This window comes from Carya illinoinensis, chromosome 5 (assembly GCF_018687715.1).
Source record: "Carya illinoinensis cultivar Pawnee chromosome 5, C.illinoinensisPawnee_v1, whole genome shotgun sequence".
NCBI classification, from domain to species: Eukaryota; Viridiplantae; Streptophyta; class Magnoliopsida; order Fagales; family Juglandaceae; genus Carya; species Carya illinoinensis.
In genome coordinates, this window is record NC_056756.1 from 39,193,501 (window position 1) to 39,213,253 (window position 19,753).

A 19,753-nucleotide genomic window follows, 5' to 3' on the forward strand; every position below is an offset into this window, starting at 1 on the left:
AAAATTTTATAATTTAACAGGAGTTCTACTTGTTAGTTGTATAAATTCAATATTAGTTTTTTTTTTTATTTAGTTTATTAATTATTAAATCTTATTCCAAAAAAAAAAAAAAACAATTCGAGCTCGAGCTGGCTCGACTCGAACTCATTTGTGGGACGAGCTCGTGTTGAGATTTTAACTTATCGAGTTGAACTCGAACAAATATTTTAAAAAAATCTCAAACTTGAGTATTTTGAGTCGAGCCGAGCTCGGCAAGTCAAATACCGACTCGATTACAACCCTATCTAAGGCATTACTTATTATAGGAATTACTCATTTACAAAAAAAAAAAAAAAAAAAACTATACATATGAATTATAACAATTTTTAACGTGGGCCATGACCCCCCAACCCTAAATGTGGGTCCGTGACGTGATCATGAAGATGTTTGATCTTGTGAAGGGGTCCATGACATAATAGATGAACATAAAGAGAGGCAGATGCCCTGTTTCTTCTAAAGGGTGTGCTTTGTTGATTCATTATTGCCCTTTTTGTGGTCTTAAATTCTCTTTGTTTTGAGAGTTTGGGAAAAGGGATTTCAGACCTATGGGGTGCAGAATAGGTATATTGCATGGAAGAAAACATGCACTTGAAGTGGATCTCCACTGTGTTAGTGGTAGTACTGGCAATACAACAGATTTTCTGGTGCATTATCCACAACAGATTGTGCAACATGGTAAATTGAAACTTTTAGCACCATGGCAAGGAAAATTTGAAAAGAAAGGGAGAGCAAGGAAATCTTGGGGAAGGTTAAAATCAAAACTGATAAGTTTCTTTTAAAGATTCAAATACTGCAAAAGAAAATTTCTACTCATTGGGACCAAAATAATTCACCACTAAATAATTAAATCAGTTCAAAAACTGTTGCAGAGGTTGTCTATATACGTAGAGAGAGAGAGAGAGAGAGAGAGAGAGAGAGAATCAACAATAATGAGAACTATCATTATAAATACCAAAATAATTCACCACTAAATAAATCAGTTCAAAAACTTCTGTCATCATGCATACCGACTAAGAGGGTTATCTTCAAACTGCGTACAAGTTTCATAGCTCTCGAAGGAAATGTTATCCTTCCAAGTGCTTCTAGACTCCTGTAGGAAGGCAACCGATAGTATTTTGGTCTTATAACAAACGCTTTAATAGAACACAACATTATTTACAAAGTATCCATTGTCAAAGTACAAGCAAACATTACTTACAGGAATCATAAAGTAGCTTAAATAAAAGTACAAGTCTTTGTCAATCTTCCATGGTTACTAATCTTCCACAGTCACTTATGTGGTGATACATTTTCTCCCCATCACAAATATAGCTGTGTAAAATCCTCCATGAAGTCTTGAACAGTTCTTGAAAGTCGGTAAACCAGAAAAACCACAGAGCAGATAGACGACACTATCTTTCCCAGATCAATAGACATCGTGTCTCGTTTGATTTAGTAACAAGCAGATGATTATCAGAACCTCTGTTCTAGATGGTTCTGATAATTATCTGGTCACATCCATATGATTATCAGTTCATATGGGCATCATTGATCATATTGATCAGCATGGCATCATCCATATGATTATGAGTTCATATGGGCATCATTCTTACGATCATCGTTCAGAAGTGATAATCGTTCAGAACGGCATCATTCTTACAATTATCTAAAGTGATAATCGTTCAGAACGTCATCATTCTTGCGAACGGCATCATTCTTACGATTATCAAAAGTGACACTACAAGAAAAACAGGCTTTTGCAATCTCAATTTATAGCAACGAAAAGACTATTAGCAACTAATTTTGATTGCTAATAGTCTTTTCGTTACTATTAATTGGTCGCAATTGTCCATTTTTCTTGTAGTGTGATAATCGTTCAGAACGGCATCATCCATGAAACTTGAGGGCCATTCTGGCTTAAGTTTCATTTTTTTGGTTCTAGTTATAAGCTGTGGAGAAACTAATAGCTGGGTAGATTTGGTTTTTCTAGGTCTTTTGGATTATGGATTGTGTGGCTGGTGTATTTTTCGAGTCTGAGACTGTACAACATGATAAAAAGGGTTTGGGCTTTTGAGATTTGTGCTTGAGTTATTTGCCGGCTTAGGAAAAGTTCAGGAAATTGGAAAGGGTTTTAGACTGTAACAAGTCTGGGCTCATGGGAGGCTTTGGTGGAATGTTAGAATTTGGAATCAACTGTGTATCATTGGGTGAGATTAAAGCAGGCAAGTTTCTAGAAATTGATTGGAGGGAAATGCATGTCCAGGAGAAAACCTTTTTGCACAACTTCCAAGGAGGTTCCCCATGGAATTGTGGTTCAATGTTAAAACCTGGAATTGGCAATGGCTTCTTAAAATAGTGTTGATATGGTGTTTAGATACTGGAGTTGGAAATGGAAGGGAATTAGAAGCTGAGCAAAATAAAATATGTTGGGAGGTTTGGGATACTAGTTGGGAAATAATTATCTCGCAGAAGTACGAAGATTTTGGGAATTTAGGATTGAGCCTTTAGTTAAGACTCATCCTGCGAAGAATTTCAGTAATTCTTCGGAATAAAATCAGATCCTAGATCTGATTTGAAGACCTTCCCATTGATACCATGTGGGGATTCCAGATTTAGCAACCCTGATGAAGCTTTTCTTTTTCTGCTCTCTCCAGAACCTTGAAATGTTGACTCAAACTGTCAAGGACAATGCACAGTTAGGTTTCAAAAGACCAATAAATCTGAAAATATAAAGCAAATAAAACTCTTTCAGTTAAATGTACCCACAGAAGATTATAAAAAGTCACACCATTCAAGCCGCAAATCGATACGATCCAACAAAATTTATGTGCTCAACTACCATCGATAAAAAATGATAATGATAGACTTATTACCCTCTTATCATCTCTTTATTACTCTTAGTGTATTTAAAATATTTTTTTTATTATTTTCATAAGTTTTTTTTTAACATCATTAATCATTAAGAAAAAAAATTAAAAAAATATACAACTTTAGTAATAGTCACTTCCTTAACCATTAAGTAAAAATAAAAATTAATTAAAATTCTAAAAACTAAAAATAGTAAAAGAGTGGTAAAAAGGTAGTAAGCCTATCATTTTCTATTTAAAAAAAAAAAAAAAAAAGTACATGAGAGCCACCACCTACCGGTGTGTTGGCCAATTTTGCATCTAGACCATTGCATGATCCGTTGTCCTTCATCGAGACCAAAGGGAGATCCTTTTGACAGCTAAACATATTTGGAAAGTTCTCACTAAGATAATCAGATGCCAAATCCGGAAACTTGTCACCAAATTTGGAAAGCTCATTCATGCCATACTCAGAAGACGTCCCACAATGACTCTTGTAGTCATTGCTGACGGAGTGAGATATGCCAAAATGCATATCAGAGGTGAGTGGCGAGGACAAGCTCCAATCTATTGGCACTTGTAGATCAGACTCACCAAAGCCATCCTGGAACTGCAAATCAGCCTGATGTTAGGAACATAAAGGATTGGGGCAGGTGCTTAACTGCCCTCGATATAATATTTTCTTTTAAGCAGGAATTCAATGATTTACCTCACTAGCTGTAGCATTATAGCCATTTTGATTACAATTACTAAGTGCTGTAGTGTTAAATGTTGTTCCATCAAAAGTTTCTTCAAGATGATATTTTCTTAATCAAAAGTACTTGAGAGCTCCACTTACCGATTCATTGGCCATTATGGCATCTAGGCCACTGCATGATCCGTTGTCCTTCATCGAGACCAAAGGGAGATCCTTTTGACAGCCAAACAAATTTGGAAAGTTCTCACTAAGATAATCAGATGCCAAATCCGGAAACTTGTCACCAAATTTGGAAAGCTCATTCATGCCATACTCAGAAGACGTCCCACAATGACTCTTGTAGTCATTGCTGACGGAGTGAGATATGCCAAAATGCATATCAGAGGTGAGTGGCGAGGACAAGCTCCAATCTATTGGCACTTGTAGATCAGACTCACCAAAGCCATCCTGGAACTGCAAATCAGCCTGATGTTAGGAACATAAAGGATTGGGGCAGGTGCTTAACTGCCCTCGATATAATATTTTCTTTTAAGCAGGAATTCAATGATTTACCTCACTAGCTGTAGCATTATAACCATTTTGATTACAATTACTAAGTGCTGTAGTGTTAAATGTTGTTCCATCAAAAGTTTCTTCAAGATGATATTTTCTTAATCAAAAGTACTTGAGAGCTCCACTTACCGATTCATTGGCCATTATGGCATCTAGACCACTGCATGATCTGTTGTCCTTCATCGAGACCAAAGGGAGATCCTTTTGACAGCCAAACAAATTTGGAAAGTTCTCACTAAGATAATCAGATGCCAAATCCGGAAACTTGTCACCAAATTTGGAAAGCTCATTCATGCCATACTCAGAAGACGTCCCACAATGACTCTTGTAGTCATTGCTGACGGAGTGAGATATGCCAAAATGCATATCAGAGGTGAGTGGCGAGGACAAGCTCCAATCTATTGGCACTTGTAGATCAGACTCACCAAAGCCATCCTGGAACTGCAAATCAGCCTGATGTTAGGAACATAAAGGATTGGGGCAGGTGCTTAACTGCCCTCGATATAATATTTTCTTTTAAGCAGGAATTCAATGATTTACCTCACTAGCTGTAGCATTATAACCATTTTGATTACAATTACTAAGTGCTGTAGTGTTAAATGTTGTTCCATCAAAAGTTTCTTCAAGATGATATTTTCTTAATCAAAAGTACTTGAGAGCTCCACTTACCGATTCATTGGCCATTATGGCATCTAGACCACTGCATGATCCGTTGTCCTTCATCGAGACCAAAGGGAGATCCTTTTGACAGCCAAACAAATTTGGAAAGTTCTCACTAAGATAATCAGATGCCAAATCCGGAAACTTGTCACCAAATTTGGAAAGCTCATTCATGCCATACTCAGAAGACGTCCCACAATGACTCTTGTAGTCATTGCTGACGGAGTGAGATATGCCAAAATGCATATCAGAGGTGAGTGGCGAGGACAAGCTCCAATCTATTGGCACTTGTAGATCAGACTCACCAAAGCCATCCTGGAACTGCAAATCAGCCTGATGTTAGGAACATAAAGGATTGGGGCAGGTGCTTAACTGCCCTTGATATAATATTTTCTTTTAAGCAGGAATTCAATGATTTACCTCACTAGCTGTAGCATTATAACCATTTTGATTACAATTACTAAGTGCTGTAAGTTCTCCGAATTGATTCTCTGCAGCGTGAGTGCTAAAACTTTTGCCATCACGATCTACAGGTGTTATAGTGGTAGATATTGTTTTGCCAATATTCTCAGGTGTTGTAGTAGCTTGCACTTCTAATGCTTGATGTCTAAATGGAACAGCAAGCTCAGCATATTTGAAGTTTTGAACGCGACTCTCATCTTCTTGATAAAAAAAACGATTGAGTAGAAAGGGTCTCTGCATAAAGTTCATTAACAAAGTGAATTAAGCTGATCAAAACTTAGAAACTTGAGTTAATACAAAACTGCAAAGTAACCATATGTAAAGATGGGATTCAGAAAGCCTAGGTACATGACAACAATGAAATATGGGATTTTTTTTTGGTTAATTGCAAAATATAATACAAATAATTAAATATACTTCTTCACGGCGACTTCAATTTTTAGGACAAATAGCAATTTCACATTATATTAGAGCAAAAATCCTAAGTTCGAATCCTGACTATGTACTCTACTTCATTTAATTATATATTCCACGTATTGAGCCTACTCAATGAGAGGAGTCTGATTCACACGTGAGGAGAAATATTAAAAATATAAGACAAATAATTAAATCTACATTTTCTCATCACTTAAACTTTTGAAACAGTTAATGTTTTCATAGTAACCAGCACCTTGTCTTCCAAATATCGCATGTTACCTCCCTGGTTTAAAAAAACTCGCACTTTAGTGTTTAGGTCCTTTCATTAGTTTTTAAATGAAATGCATACCACATGACGAGAGATGCCACACATCAGGAACCAAAAAGTTGAGACTAGCATCAGTATCCCAAGCCATCCATCCCTTAAAAGATATAAAACTAGTATTAAAAAAAGATTTTAAAAAATCTTAGGAAAAAATAACAATTAAAACTAATAAAAACAAATTGAATTATGCTTGAATAAAGGTGCACAGGACAGGAGTTTACTCTGCAAGGATGGGTCTGAAAAGCCTTGCCTTGGAGGGTTCCCCAACATAAATATATATATATATATATATAATTTCTTAGAGTCCTACTCAACAATCTTATACCACACACCTGCTAATGTGAGTTTTTATTGTTTATCTTTTTAATTTTTTTTCTCATTCGGTGTAGGGCTGTTGAGTATAATTTTTCAATTTCTTAAGGACAATACTCTTCTTCTGCTAAGCCACATCAAGATCATAATATAACTCTTCATCTTCTTGCCAAATGTACCCTCTACTGCCACTTTATTACCTGTCTCTTGTATTTCTCGTCAGTTACCACTTTGTTCCGTATTACTTTCGCCCTTTATGACAACTTTAATACCCCGTCTCTTGAACTTTTCATTAGTTATACTTTATTCTTATTATTTCTACCATTTATTTCCATGTCATTACCATTGTTAATGTCGTGTTTTGTAACCCGAGCAGTTCCACGATGGCCCAACATCGAATCCTGCAACAAAGGTGAAGGATGGGCTCTGGTAAGGTCTGGGGTCCCTCCGATGCCCAAGTCAGATAGGACTCCTTTAAGTGGTGAAGAGAAATCAAGAGAACCACAAAGAAGAAGAGTCTAGAGACTTCACCTTAGTGGCACTGGCGTATTTATACCTGACTTGGGCCTGGTCGCTGAGGAAAATCATGGGATATCAGGTCGTACATGGGTCAGACCGGTCACCAGCGTCCCTGTCAGGCGACGAGGTGTCAGGTCATGGTCGTGCCGTCCTTCGACACCTCAGGCTACACGTTGTTGTTGCGTGCATAGCTCCCCTAACATGCATTGAATGCAGCGTGGCCTCTGGTGGTGGCATACACTCCTCCACGTTCCATTTAATGCGACGTGCCTTTGCTTAGGGGCACCCATTCTTGGACATACCCAGCCGCCCTGGCTCTGGGGCAGCATCTGTCAGGCCCTTCCTAGCAGGACTCTACTGACCACTCGGATCTCAGGTTATCCCTGTTCATGATGGGCTCATTGGCCGAGTCAAGCCTGGGCGCAGATCTCTCTAGATGGATCGACGTGTCACAGGTCCTGTACTCTTACTTCCCGTTTCGGGCCCCAAGCATGATTCTGTTCCTGCCCAATGGGCCCAAGTCCTTATTGTGCCTTGAGGCCTGGGCTTTTCCTGGAGGGAACCCCCCCTCTCAACCATGTATTTTGTACTTCTTGTCAGTTACTGCTTTGTTCATTATCATCATTTTGTCTCGTCAGTTACACGGGTCCAAAATTATCCAAGTGAAATATATGATGTGAACATCCCCATATTTGAGGTTTTTTTTTTTTATTATTTACATTTATGATTTCAAGCACAGATGTTCCTATTCTTTTTTTGATTAGTAAACAAAATTTTATTGATCATAAAAATAGAGAAAGGCCCAAGTATACAAGACATAGCATCACCTAGCCTGCTAGTTTAGTAATACAAGGAATTCATGAAAAGTCATGCCATTAAAATCAATTCCAAATGACCAATGGAGTAAAGTATTGAAAAATAGATTTTTGAGCTCATCCATCGAACACTCTCGATCTTTAAAGATTCTTTCAATAATCTCCCTCCAAATACACCATTATAAACAACTTGGAACCATATTCCCCACTGTTGCAATCCAAGAGTTGCCCTGAATGCCTCGCCAAGAAGCTAGCAAGTCGATTACCCATTTTGTCATCACACAAGCTAATTCCGTCTGAATTCATTCCGCAAGGTCATAGCGATCTCACAATGAAGTAATAGATTATCGACGGACTCTCCGCTCTTTTTGCACATACAACACCAATCCATGACTATGATTCAGCATTTCGGTAGGTTGTCTAGTGTGATGATCTTTCCCAAGGAAGCCATCCATACATAAAAAAAAAAAAAAAAAAAAAAAAAAAAAAAAAAAAAATTGCATTTAAGGGTGCCTATGCGTTCTAAAACTCTTCCATGGGAAGAAATTTGTATTTGCGTGGTTATGGCTTGATAGAAGGAGTGGACGGTGAACTTATCTTAAAGGGATGCCAAAAACTCTTGTCTTCAACTCCTCCCATCATACGAGTAGAGTACACTAAATTATAGAACCTCAAACGCTAACTTCCTAATCTTGTGCATCTCTAAGGAATGTAACATTCTATTGTGGAGTACCATTAGATAGGACTAGGAGGTTCGCAATTGAGGCTTCTTTCATTTTTGCAATGCCTTAGAATTCTGAATAAGCTTCCTTAAGTGCCCTTTCGCCACACCATACATCTGGCCACATTTTTATTTTGGACCCATCACCAACCTCAAAACGGATATTTCTTGAATATGTGTCATCCTCTTCTATGTGTTTCCATAGCCCTACCCCATATGGCCCACTTACTTCATTCAAACACCATCCTTCCTATGGTTCACCATACTTTGATTCTATGGCGACCCTCCACAATGCCTCCCTGTTCATTGTGGTATTTCCATAGCCATTTTCCAAACAAAGATTTAAGTATTAGCTCTAATATTATCATTCTTTGGTGGTGCTTCCCAACATAGCATTTGTGGTTGGGGGATTTTATGAAATTGTACATGAAGTTGTGGCCAAGTTCGGCAACCTTAGGATTTTCAAAATCTTTCGACATCTCTCAACTTTGCTCATAACTTCATTCCCAATCATTACTTAAAGACAGTTCTTCTATTTCAAAGTTTCAACTTTTCTTCTAATCATTACTCAAACCAAAAAAAATAATAATAATAATAATACATTTTTTACAAATTTCAAAACAAAAAATAATTTTAAAAATTAAATTCACACATCTTTTCAACTTTATCTACCTACATTCACAAACTCCAATACAATACTTAATTTAAAAAAGATTTTTATTCAAAAAATTCTCTCTCCTATTCCAAAACCTAATCTCAAACAAATTCCAAAAATTCTTGGAATCCAAACATGGCCTTGTGACTAGTTATTGGAGTACTTTGCCGGGAATCAAAATTGTTAACATGAAAATAATATGTTGGCATATTCTTTCAACACAATTTGTCCAACTGAGTTATAAATATGTTGGGTAGAGTTTACGTTGAAATTGGAAAAAAAATATAAAGATTACAAATTCACTAGACCTAATGAGATCAAGCTACACATAGAAAAACACTTATAACTTCTAATCTCAACACGGAGTTGAGATGATCTTGGTGGCGTTGGAAAGCTGAACGAAAACTCTACAACTTCATCTCTCATGAAGATTTTTAAATTCCAACATGTACTAGATCAAAACATCTCGATATTGGCTCAAGAGAAAATTGGATAGAAAGTTCGCTCAACATTGGCAAGAGAGAAAGTTCCAAGAAACACAATTTTACTTGGATTTGGACTCGTTAAATAGCCTACCCAACCCTAAGTATATATAGCTTAATATGCATGACTTTTAAGGTGTAGAGATAGGTCAAGGCTACTATTTTTATTGTATTCAGAAGAGAAAACTCTAAGGAGATCTATTGAGCTTTTAAGTTCTTCTGATAAACAAACCTCCATCATATCGTGTTCCTATTGGATTATTGTTGGGACCACTGGTGTGGACGGTGCAAAACTTATAAAGTGGGTCACTCGGATTTTGAAAGCTAGATTACTTCAAGGTCAAGCGTTTGTGAGTATTTTCAAAATTGATAATAATGCAGTAAACTTCTATAGTAGATTTAACGGTAGTGGTTGAGCACCCGGAGTGGTGTTTGTTTTAAAAAGTTTTTCAAAAGTTTTGTGGCCAAAATCTTGTGTTCATTGTGTTTACTCATTTCTAAAATTTTGGTTTGATCTATATGATTGTCAATATATATTAGCCTGATATGTTAGTTAATTTCCACTTACCTCTGGGGTTGGCTCAAGTGGTAAGAGCCTTTGCCTTGGTGGCTTTGGTGGTATGATCCCTCCAAATCCAAGAATCGAATTATTGGATGCAAACAATTTCTAGGTGCCACCGGATTGGGAGAATTTTCCTTTGAATTATCTAAGGTGCACTTCCGGAAAACTCCTTATTAAGAATCTATGCATCTCTTGGATTAATCGAGACTTTATTCCAAACACCCAATGCATCTCTTGGAGATGGTGTCGTTCGGCAGTCTAAATGAGGGATTCTAAAGAAAGTTTTGTTATCCGACAACCCTATTGTGATTTGTGTTAAATTGCTAACGTGGCGAATTACTATTGGACGTTGTTGCCTTACCAACAGATGGACCGCTCCAAATATGTTAAAGTAGTTATAATATTTTTAGTTAATAAATTTTCGTTATTCCTCTCTACCACTGGTTAACAATAAATTAAGAGGAGGACTAGTTGAGTGGAGCCAAATCCAATAATAATATCATAAGAAAAAAATACTTTAATTATAAAGATATTATCTAAAAGTAAATTTATAAATTGACGTAATTTGATATGATACGTTATATTTTAATATTAATTTTATTATAAAATAAATCTAACGAATTCTATGAAATCATGTCAATTTGTAATTTATATAGATGTATATATATATATATTGGTATATGCAACAGTTTGATATGCAACAGTTTAATATCACAAACCATATCATTTTAACCAACCTGACCGGGACGCGTGCCATCAAGTTCGTCCAGCGTTATCTGGTATTGATGAATCACCCAACCTGTCGGCTTGCCTTTTTTACCACGCCCTTCATGGAATACCAAAATGTCTTTCCTTGCAAATAATACCGAGTCCAACTTGAATTCTTTTGGATCACCTGTCAATTTCCAAAACCCAGATTCGGTTGATCTTTCCATTCCCTTCCCCTTCCGATTCGGCGGCGAGAAGAACCACCACTCTGGATACTCCATCTTTATGCCACATACATGTAACGAGGCTAAGCACAAATCTTGAGGCCCAAAGTGAGTCAAATACGTTAGCAAAACAGTGATTGCAAAACAGAGATTCAATGTATTTATGATTGCAAAACAGTGATGACATCTTCTCTTACAAGCAAATCATTGTAATGCAATGGATATATTAATGATCAGTTTTAAGTTTCAAGCAGGAATATCCAAAAATAAAGTAGCAAAATAGAAACAGTAAAAAGAAAGGAAAAAAAGAAAAACTGCAAGTAAAGAGTTCGATATTAAAACCAACCAAAAGGGTGTGAAAATAGTACTACGAAATTCAAAAGAAACATCTTCAAGTTTCCAATTCGAGGCCCAAATGAGCTGAATGGGTTTATTCACATCTCATCGTCTCTATGAGTATTGTTCGATGAAGAGACAATCAAAGCAGGAGGTTAAAGAACGAACATCTATGTGTTATTTAGAAGGCTACCTCCAGATAATTCTACTATCAAGAACTTAAGATGGTTGGTTTAGAAAATTATAGAGCGAAGAGCGGTCTTTTTATTTTTATGTCCACTTCCTAACTAACGTTCCTTTTTAAGAGAGGAATAGTTTTTAATTTCCCATAAATAAATTAAGTTATCAACACTATTTATTTTTTATTCGCTTCTTATGTCGAAAACAACTAATCAAATAATTTTATCTATCTAATTATTACAAATTTTCTAAATTTTCATATAAAATATAATAAATAATTCAATTTTTTAAAATTTCAATACAAAATTAATATTTAAAATTTTTCTTATAATAATATTTTATTGCTTATTATTCAAAACATTACTTCTCATCTTATCTTAATTACGTAACGAAACGGGGGATAAGATTCTCTAAAAGGAGTTTCGGCATCTCAGATAATTTAAAGAAAAAATTCCTTAGTCCGAGTGCACGATTAAATGATGGTAACTTTCAACCCATGATTTTATCCTACATGTATCATCAGCTTACGCATTTACCAACAATCCCAAGAAAGATTAAGCCTGCAGATATTATCAACTTAATAATTTTCTAACAGGGTTTAATAAACGAAGTACAGTAAAGAATCACAAACTTGGGGAAAAAAAAAAAAAAAAAAAACCAAGAATCAGGGTTTGTGAGAATTCGAATAGGAAGATGAATTACTTTTCAGATCCAAGGGCTCCAAGTTGGATTTCTCGGCTTCGAAAATGAAGTCAAATCCTTTACAATTCCCAATGATCTTTGAAATCAAGATTTCGATGGCCTTCTTGTGCGAGGGAAAAAATCTCATCCATTGTAGCAGGTCCGGAGGCAATTCATCCATCACACGCCGACAGAGAGTGAGTGAAGGAAGGGAGGGAGGGAGGAAATTAGTGTGAATACAAGTAAGAGAGTGTTGAAGTGAGAGCAAGCAATTGGGTCCAAAATATATAAGTCAAGTTGAGTCTATAAAAGCTAATGCACAGAAAAAATAGTAGTCTATATAAGCTGGCCCACCGAACTTCTTGACGAAGGTTGCATTTCCATACCAATCTGCTGTAAAAATGCAGTAATTTTTTTAAAAAAGAATATAGATAAATTTGGTATTTTATACATGTTGATAAGGAGTAAAAGGCATTCTCTTTGGCTATTAAGTTATTCTTCATCGAAATTAAACCATGGCTCTAAATATATGTTATTTTTAGTTAATTTGCATTATATAAACAAATAAAATGATTAAAATAGACTTATTTTACATAATAAATAGAATCCATATCACTTGCAATTGAGAGGATAATTAAAAATATTTTTTTTATTGTTCTCGCAATAATTATTATAATATGAAGGTATATAAGGATGGGGGGTTTTGGTTTGGAGAAGTTAAAGACTAATTTCTAATTATTTCTAATTTTCAATTGCTAACCTTAACACTTTTGTTTGTTTTTAATCGTTTTAAAATAAAATAAACATTCTATAGGGATAGAAATAGAATCCTAGAAACACAATTTCTTTATATCTTTCTAAAATATGTTGTTTCCTTAAAATTTGTATTTTGACAACATGTTTTTACATTCCAACGTGGAAAAATATTTTAATCTCATCTAAAAAAATAAAAATAAATAAATAAATATCAAGGAGTAAAAACAAATAAATACGAAATATTCAGATTAAGTTTGAATAGTAGATTGTTCTTCAAAATATTTTATTATTATTTATTATTTTATTATTTAATTATTTTTATTATTTATTATTGTTATTCACAAAATATTTGAATAATATAAGATAGAAAAACAGGAGTCTGAGGTTGTCAAAATCATCTGTAGACCATTGACCTGGAAAGTTGTGAAAGTGAACTGAAAATGGCAGACATGTGCGTACCACTCCCCACTTTCACTGCCCTTCGAACACAAGGGAAGGGAAAGCCAAACTTTTAAAAAGAGGTTGTGCAATTTTCCTTCCAGCTTTTGGGCTGGATCGAATAGAAGGATAAAAGCAGTATCAATGGGTCAGTTAAAGTTAAATCTATTTCACATTTAATTATTAAATTTTAAAATATTACCACAATAAATTAGGTAAAATCTAAATATTTAGCTATAGAGACTTTAAAAAACTTATAAATTTAAATGTTAAATGTTATTGTAGATAGATTAACTATATATTTTATCATTTATTTCTATCTCTTCATTTATCCTTTCATTATTCTATTTAACTCCAACCATTATTTCCATGAAAAATTTATCGCATACAATTCAAATAAAATAAATTATAAAATGGTAAAAAAATAATAAAATAAAATAAATTAATATATAATTAAAAATATTATTTATTTTATTATATAATAAAAAAATAGCTATTTTAATGTAGAGATTTATGTGAATGAAATAGCCAAAAGTCAAAATTCATCTCACATTCATCAAAATTGTCATTTAGCTTTGGCTAATCCATTGAGAATGCTTTGAGATGAAATAGTTTTAGATGAAAATTTGAAGTTAAATAAAATATTATTAAAATATTATTTTTTAATATTATTATTATTTTAAAATTTGAAAATGTTGAATTATTTATTATATTTTGTATAGAAATTTGAGAAAATTATAATAGTTAGATAAGATAAAATGAGGTTATAGATAAAACATTTTCTGAATCCAAATAAGGTCTAAAGAGATTCGCTAATGCCGATTTTCCTTGGAATAGAAGGTAAATCAACATGCCGTAGGATCAAATATCAATAGGAGGATAGCATTTTTTTTTTTTTTTTTTTTTTTTTGTCTGGCAACTTTTGCCAGGTGGATCTTGCATCAATGGTCTCTACATTCGATGGTACAAAGTGTTAGGTTTTAATAGTTGAAATGTGTGATATGTCAAATTTTAGTATTTGGGGTGGACACAAATGTAATATGTCAAAGTACAAGGTACGATTTAGCTAAATCACAAATCTGGTTCAAAACAGACGTATTCCATGGGGCTCTGTTCATGAGAATTTTCTTCCCATAGGCCTTGAATAATTGAAAGATTCTTAACACCATGGCAGGGGAGAATTTTGAGAAGAAAGGAAGCAAGAAAACATCTGGCACATTCCACGTGACACCATCACCAATTAAGTTTCATGGGATTACCATATTGACATAGATTCTGTCTTAACTCTATAAAACAAAGAAAGCAATCGATGCATCAGCTTTAATGGCACCCAGGCTTTAAGCTCAAATCTCCTTAACTTGAAGGTACAAATAAAATAAACTTCTGTCATCGTGCGTGAGCCTTAAGAGTATTTGACAGATGTCTTCAAACCCAATACAACATTATTTAACAAATTGTCTATAGCTCAAGTGCAAACCAAAGTTATTTACATGCAACATAAAGTAGATTGAACAAAAGTACACATCTTAATCTATCTTCCATGGTTGCTAATCTCCCATGACCACTTCCCTGGTGATGCATTTTCACCTGCCGTAAATATAGTTGCAGAAGTACTCCATGAAGTCTTGACAAGTTCTTGAAAGGAGGTAAATCCAGAAAAATTCCAGGTCAAATACACAGATCACACTATCTTGACTTAGTGCAAATGTAATGGGTAAGAAGAAGAACCCATGTTTAATCATTTTCCATATGATGATTAGAGCCTGTTTTTCAGGTTCAAATAATCATTTGGTATGGTGTTATTCATATGATTATAAATACCTGATCTTTTTATCAGGTTTCTGATAATCATTTGATTTAATAACATCCATGTGATTATAAGAATCTTATTTTCAACGAATCCTGAGAATCATTTCATATGGCATCATCCAGATGATTATCAGAACCAGATTTAAATGAGGGTTCTAATAATTATTCAGCATGACATCATCCATGAAACTTAAGGCCCTGTCTGGCTAAAGTTTCATGGATGTAAGGACCCTTTTTAGGGCATCATTAGGTTATGGTTTGATGGTAGAAATGTGAAGAAATTCAAATTGTTGGGTTTTTGGAGGTCGTTGGGGTCATGGACTGTTTTGGTTGGTGTATTTTGTGACTCTGGTACTCTACAACATGACAAAAAGGTTTTGGGATGCCTTGTTTGGTTACCAAAAGTAATCAATAAATTTGAAGATTTCAAAGCAAACATTTCCAAATTCTTAAAAAAAAATAATTCACTAGTTCAACTCTACATCCAATTATTATAAAAACTCAATAATCAAGACTATTACAAACACAAAAATAAAAACTACTCTTAAAAAATCATATTCAAGCATCTTTTCAATACTACCTATCCACTTTTCATAAAGATTAATAAAAAAAACTAAAAAGATTTATTCAAATTTTCTCTCATTTACCAAACATCTATAAACAATACACATCTCTCAAAATTTGAAGAATTATTTTGAGATGTTTTGTTTATTGAGTTTTTGGAAAAGGTAGAAAACAATTTGAGTAAATATTTTTTGAAAAAATAAATTTTGACTTTGGGAAAGTAGGTAGGTAGGTTTAAAAATTTATTTCAATATAACTTTATGAGAGAAGATTTTGTATTTGTAAACTACGTCCCAAGGGTTAAAAGGCTTAATGAAATTTTCGGATACTAATTTCATTAAGCATTTAATAATCATAACCTTTGGATACCATCCCACGATCTGATTTGAAAGAACCTCCCATCCGTACCAGGTGGGATTCCAGATTTGGCAACCCTGATGAAGCCTTTCTTTTGCTCATCTCTCCAGAATCTTGAATTGTTGAGTCAAACTGTCAAGAACAATGCAAGGTTAGGTTTCAAAAGACCAATAAATCTGAAAATATAAGACATCTAAAACTCATTCAGTTAAATGTACCCACAAAAGATTATAGCAACCCACACCATTCCAGCAGCAAATCAACAAAACCCAACACGAAGCTTTCGGGCCCAACTTGCAACTATCAATAAAAAGAGTTCTTGAGATATCCCACTTACCGATGCATTGGCCATTTTTGTATCTGAACCACCGCATGATCCATTGTCCTTAATTGAGGCCAAAGTGAGATCCTTTTGACATCCAAACATATTTGCAAGGTTCTCATTAACATAATGAGGTTCTAAATCTGGAAAATCATAGCCATATGAGGCAAGGTCATTGGAGATGGGGTAAGACATGTCAAATTGCATATCCAAGGGATGCAGGGAGGACAAGTTGCAATCTGGTGGCTCTGGTAGGAGATCAGACATGCTCAAGCCTTCCTTGAACTGCAAATCAACCTGGTGATAGGAACATGAACGATTGAGACAGGTATTTAACTCACTAGCTGTTCATGTGTAGGAATTCAATGCCTTACCTCACTGGCTGTTGCTTCCGGCACTTCATTTTTTGCAGTGTAAGCATTATAACTATTTTGGTCACAACATTCAAGCTGCAAATTGAGACAACCCAACACAAAATTTCTAAGCTTAACCTGCAATTATCAATTAACTAAAAAGAACTTGAGAGCTCCACTTACCGGTTTATTGGCCATTTTTGCATCAAACCCACTGCATGATCCATTGTCCTTAATAGAGACCAAAGTGAGATTCTTTTGACTGACAAACGTATTTTGAATGTACTCGTTAGGAAAATCAAGTGTTGGATCTGAAAATTCATAGCCATATGCAGCAGGCTCACTAGCACCATACTGAAAATACATCCCACATTGAGTGTTGTTCAAGTCATTGGTGACGGGGTAAGACATGCCAAATTGGATATCCAAGGGGAACGAGGAGTACAAGTTGCAATCAGGTGGCTCCGGTAGGAGATCAAACATACTCAAGCCTTCCTCAAACTGCAAATCAACCTGATTAGGAACATAAACGATTGGGACCGATATTTAACACACTAGCTATTGATTTGCAGGAGCTCGATGCCTTACCTCACAGGCTGTTACGTCAGGCACTTCATCTCTTGCAGTGCAAGCATCATAACTATTTTGGTTACAATTACTGGATGCTATAGTGTTCAGCATCTTTCCATCAAAATATTCTTCAGGAGATACCAAATCCAAGCCTAGCGCAAACTCTATTTCTTCTAGAGAAGGTTTAGCTGTGGTAGGGGATGAAACAGTAAGGGTATTGTGGGGTGAAGTTGAGGGTGTCAAAACTTCACAAGCTACTATTTGCTGCAGCTCAAAGGTCATTTTCGATGCTTCTCCTAGTTGCAGATCATCCTGATGAAAAAATAATGAAAAGATCAGATAAGTACTTAATTAATCGACTGCACTTCTAAACTTCCGGAAAAAGATTAACAACTGTTTTAAGCTGAAACTCAATTCTTTTCTCACATTGGTAGTGGTAAGTTCTCCCAGTTGATTCTCTGCAGCATGAGCACTAAAATGTTTGTCATCACACACGACGGGTGTTGTAGTGATGTATATTGTTCCATCAAAATTTCCAGGTGTTGTAGTAGCTTGCACTTCTGATGCCGGGAATACTGAGGCAAGAAGTAGCTCAGACTCATATTCTTCAGGACAAGATTTGGATGCGGCGGGAGATGAAACAGCAGGTCCAGCATCATTAAAGTTTGGATCTTTAATACTCTTTTTTTCGTGTTTATTGGATAATCGACAGAGTACATAGGCGTTCTGCATAAAGTTCATCAAAAAAGTGAATGAGGCTGATCAAACGTACAAATTGGGTTACTACAGAACTGCATGGTAAAAAAATGTGAAGATGTGTATCAGAATGGTTAGAGCTATGGCAATAATGAAATAGAGGAATTTGTCCTCGTTTATTATAAAAAGAACAAGCACCGGTTATAATAAACCAAGAGACTTCCACTTTAAAGTGAGGACAGCTAAAATTACAAATTGAAACACATGAAGATATCCTCAACTCGTTGATTAGGTTGACCCCAAGTAAAAACTTAACAGATTCCACCCCTTGCTCATTGAATAATTCATCTTTTTAAGGGGACATCCACGTAAGGTTGGCAGAAAAATGGTCTTAATTCCACACAAACGAAACTTACAGGAATTTCCAATAAGAATTGAGATTAAGAAGAAACGTGAAGCCAATAACATCACAATCCAATCATTTAAACCAACCTGAGCGGGATGGGTCATGTGGTATTCATGAATCACCCAATTTGTTTTCTTGCCTTTACGTCGCCCTCTATAGAATACCAGAAACTTTTTCTTTCCAATCATTCCCAAGTCAGACATGATTTTCTTGTCCTTTCCAGTCACTTTCCAGTACCCAGCATTGGTTGCCCTGTTCGATCGATTCCCACTTCGATGCTTCAGATCCAGTCGCGAGAAGAACCACCACTCTGGATATGCTGTCTTTATGCAACTTGAATCTAACCAGTCTAAGCATAAAGTTCGAGGGCTAAAATTAGTAAAACACACGAGCACAGTATGCAGGATTATCAAACAAACAGTTAAGGTACAGTAAAAGATGGCAGAAAATTAAAACAGCACAAAAAAAGAGGATAAAATTATAAATAATATGATTAAGAAACATACAGCAATGAAGTTACAAATTCAAGGTCCAAACGAGAAAATCAAATGGTCATACTGAGGAAGAGCGAAATATTTTTATTGGTATCACATTTCTCATACCGATTCAAATTCCCGAGAGCAATTAAATAAACAGTTATCCCAAAAGGTTAAGCCTGCAGATATGATCAACTTAACCAGTTAATAATTTTTCCAACAGAGTTTAATAAACAAAAAAGAAATAGAAAAATCGATTACATAAAAAATCCAAACAACAATTCGCAAAAAGGAAGACTACATTTCCCTAATACCAAAGAATCACAAACTTTTGCACGGAAAAAAAAAACACGAATCTGGATCTCTGATGGTAAGAATGGGGAGAATGTATCTTACTTTTCAAATCCCAGGGCTCCCATTCGCAACTCTGAGCTTCGGGAATGAAGTCGACTAAATCATCATTCCCAGTGATCTTTGCCCTCAATAAGTCGATGGCCATGTCGTCCGGCGGATGAAATCTCATCCATGGTCGCAATTTCGGAGAGAACGCATCCATCACAGTCGCGAACAAACAGGATTCTAAGTAAAGTAATAGAGGGTCAAACGCGAGCGAGATGGAGATCAGGCTGTTGGTTCTTTATTTATGGAGGGAAAATGAATCAAAAGCAAGTACAACTAACTTCTTAACGAAGATTGCACTTAAGTCCTCTGAGTTTCAGTTTATTATTAAAATGGTCCCCTCAATTCGGCTTCTCTTTGTTAATACCCAGAAGTTTGAGAGATTTTTTTATCATTTGGATAAGATTATAAAAATATATTATTTTGTGAATTTAA

At 35.2% G+C, this 19,753-nt stretch overlaps 2 protein-coding genes across 6 annotated transcripts; both read right to left on the reverse strand.

Annotated features, from left to right (window-relative positions):
• Nucleotides 1-959: 959 nt before the first annotated feature.
• On the reverse strand, nt 960-12,442 carry LOC122309012. Of its 3 annotated transcripts, XM_043122342.1 has the most exons (9): nt 10,781-10,918; nt 6,633-7,411; nt 6,002-6,074; nt 5,194-5,469; nt 4,783-5,094; nt 4,243-4,554; nt 3,703-4,014; nt 3,163-3,474; nt 960-2,694 (listed from the first exon to the last, which is right to left on the reverse strand). In XM_043122342.1, exons 3-9 carry the CDS (start codon nt 6,050-6,052, stop codon nt 2,551-2,553), a joined length of 1,719 nt encoding a protein of 572 aa, XP_042978276.1. In that variant the 5' UTR covers nt 6,053-6,074; nt 6,633-7,411; nt 10,781-10,918; the 3' UTR covers nt 960-2,550. The 3 variants fall into 3 exon arrangements, with proteins under 3 accessions (XP_042978276.1, XP_042978274.1, XP_042978275.1); XM_043122340.1 differs by lacking the exons at nt 6,002-6,074; nt 6,633-7,411 and adding an exon at nt 12,194-12,442 and having other exon boundaries at nt 10,781-11,070; XM_043122341.1 differs by lacking the exon at nt 6,633-7,411 and having other exon boundaries at nt 10,781-10,952.
• A 2,260-nt stretch (nt 12,443-14,702) lies between these two features.
• On the reverse strand, nt 14,703-19,552 carry LOC122309013. Of its 3 annotated transcripts, XM_043122345.1 has the most exons (9): nt 19,316-19,458; nt 19,046-19,098; nt 18,530-18,792; nt 17,768-18,067; nt 17,360-17,653; nt 16,955-17,284; nt 16,793-16,867; nt 16,434-16,715; nt 14,703-16,228 (listed from the first exon to the last, which is right to left on the reverse strand). In XM_043122345.1, exons 3-9 carry the CDS (start codon nt 18,644-18,646, stop codon nt 16,085-16,087), a joined length of 1,542 nt encoding a protein of 513 aa, XP_042978279.1. In that variant the 5' UTR covers nt 18,647-18,792; nt 19,046-19,098; nt 19,316-19,458; the 3' UTR covers nt 14,703-16,084. The 3 variants fall into 3 exon arrangements, with proteins under 3 accessions (XP_042978279.1, XP_042978277.1, XP_042978278.1); XM_043122343.1 differs by lacking the exon at nt 19,046-19,098 and having other exon boundaries at nt 19,316-19,552; XM_043122344.1 differs by lacking the exon at nt 19,046-19,098 and having other exon boundaries at nt 16,955-17,272; nt 19,316-19,551.
• Nucleotides 19,553-19,753: the final 201 nt, after the last annotated feature.

What these genes read in the sequence shown, in the direction of transcription:
- LOC122309013 (XM_043122343.1), bottom strand. Translation starts at nt 19,475, where the DNA reads ATGGATGCGTTCTCTCCGAAATTGCGACCATGGATGAGATTTCATCCG. An exon ending in ACATGACCCATCCCGCTCAG is followed by an intron (nt 18,068 to 18,529) that starts GTTGGTTTAAAT and finishes AACTTTATGCAG; the next exon opens with AACGCCTATGTACTCTGTCG. An exon ending in CTGACGTAACAGCCTGTGAG is followed by an intron (nt 17,285 to 17,359) that starts GTAAGGCATCGA and finishes GTTCCTAATCAG; the next exon opens with GTTGATTTGCAGTTTGAGGA.
- LOC122309012 (XM_043122340.1), bottom strand. Translation starts at nt 12,353, where the DNA reads ATGGATGAATTGCCTCCGGACCTGCTACAATGGATGAGATTTTTTCCC. An exon ending in CCATAATGGCCAATGAATCG is followed by an intron (nt 4,015 to 4,242) that starts GTAAGTGGAGCT and finishes GCTGATTTGCAG; the next exon opens with TTCCAGGATGGCTTTGGTGA. An exon ending in CAAAATTGGCCAACACACCG is followed by an intron (nt 2,695 to 3,162) that starts GTAGGTGGTGGC and finishes TGTCCTTGACAG; the next exon opens with TTTGAGTCAACATTTCAAGG.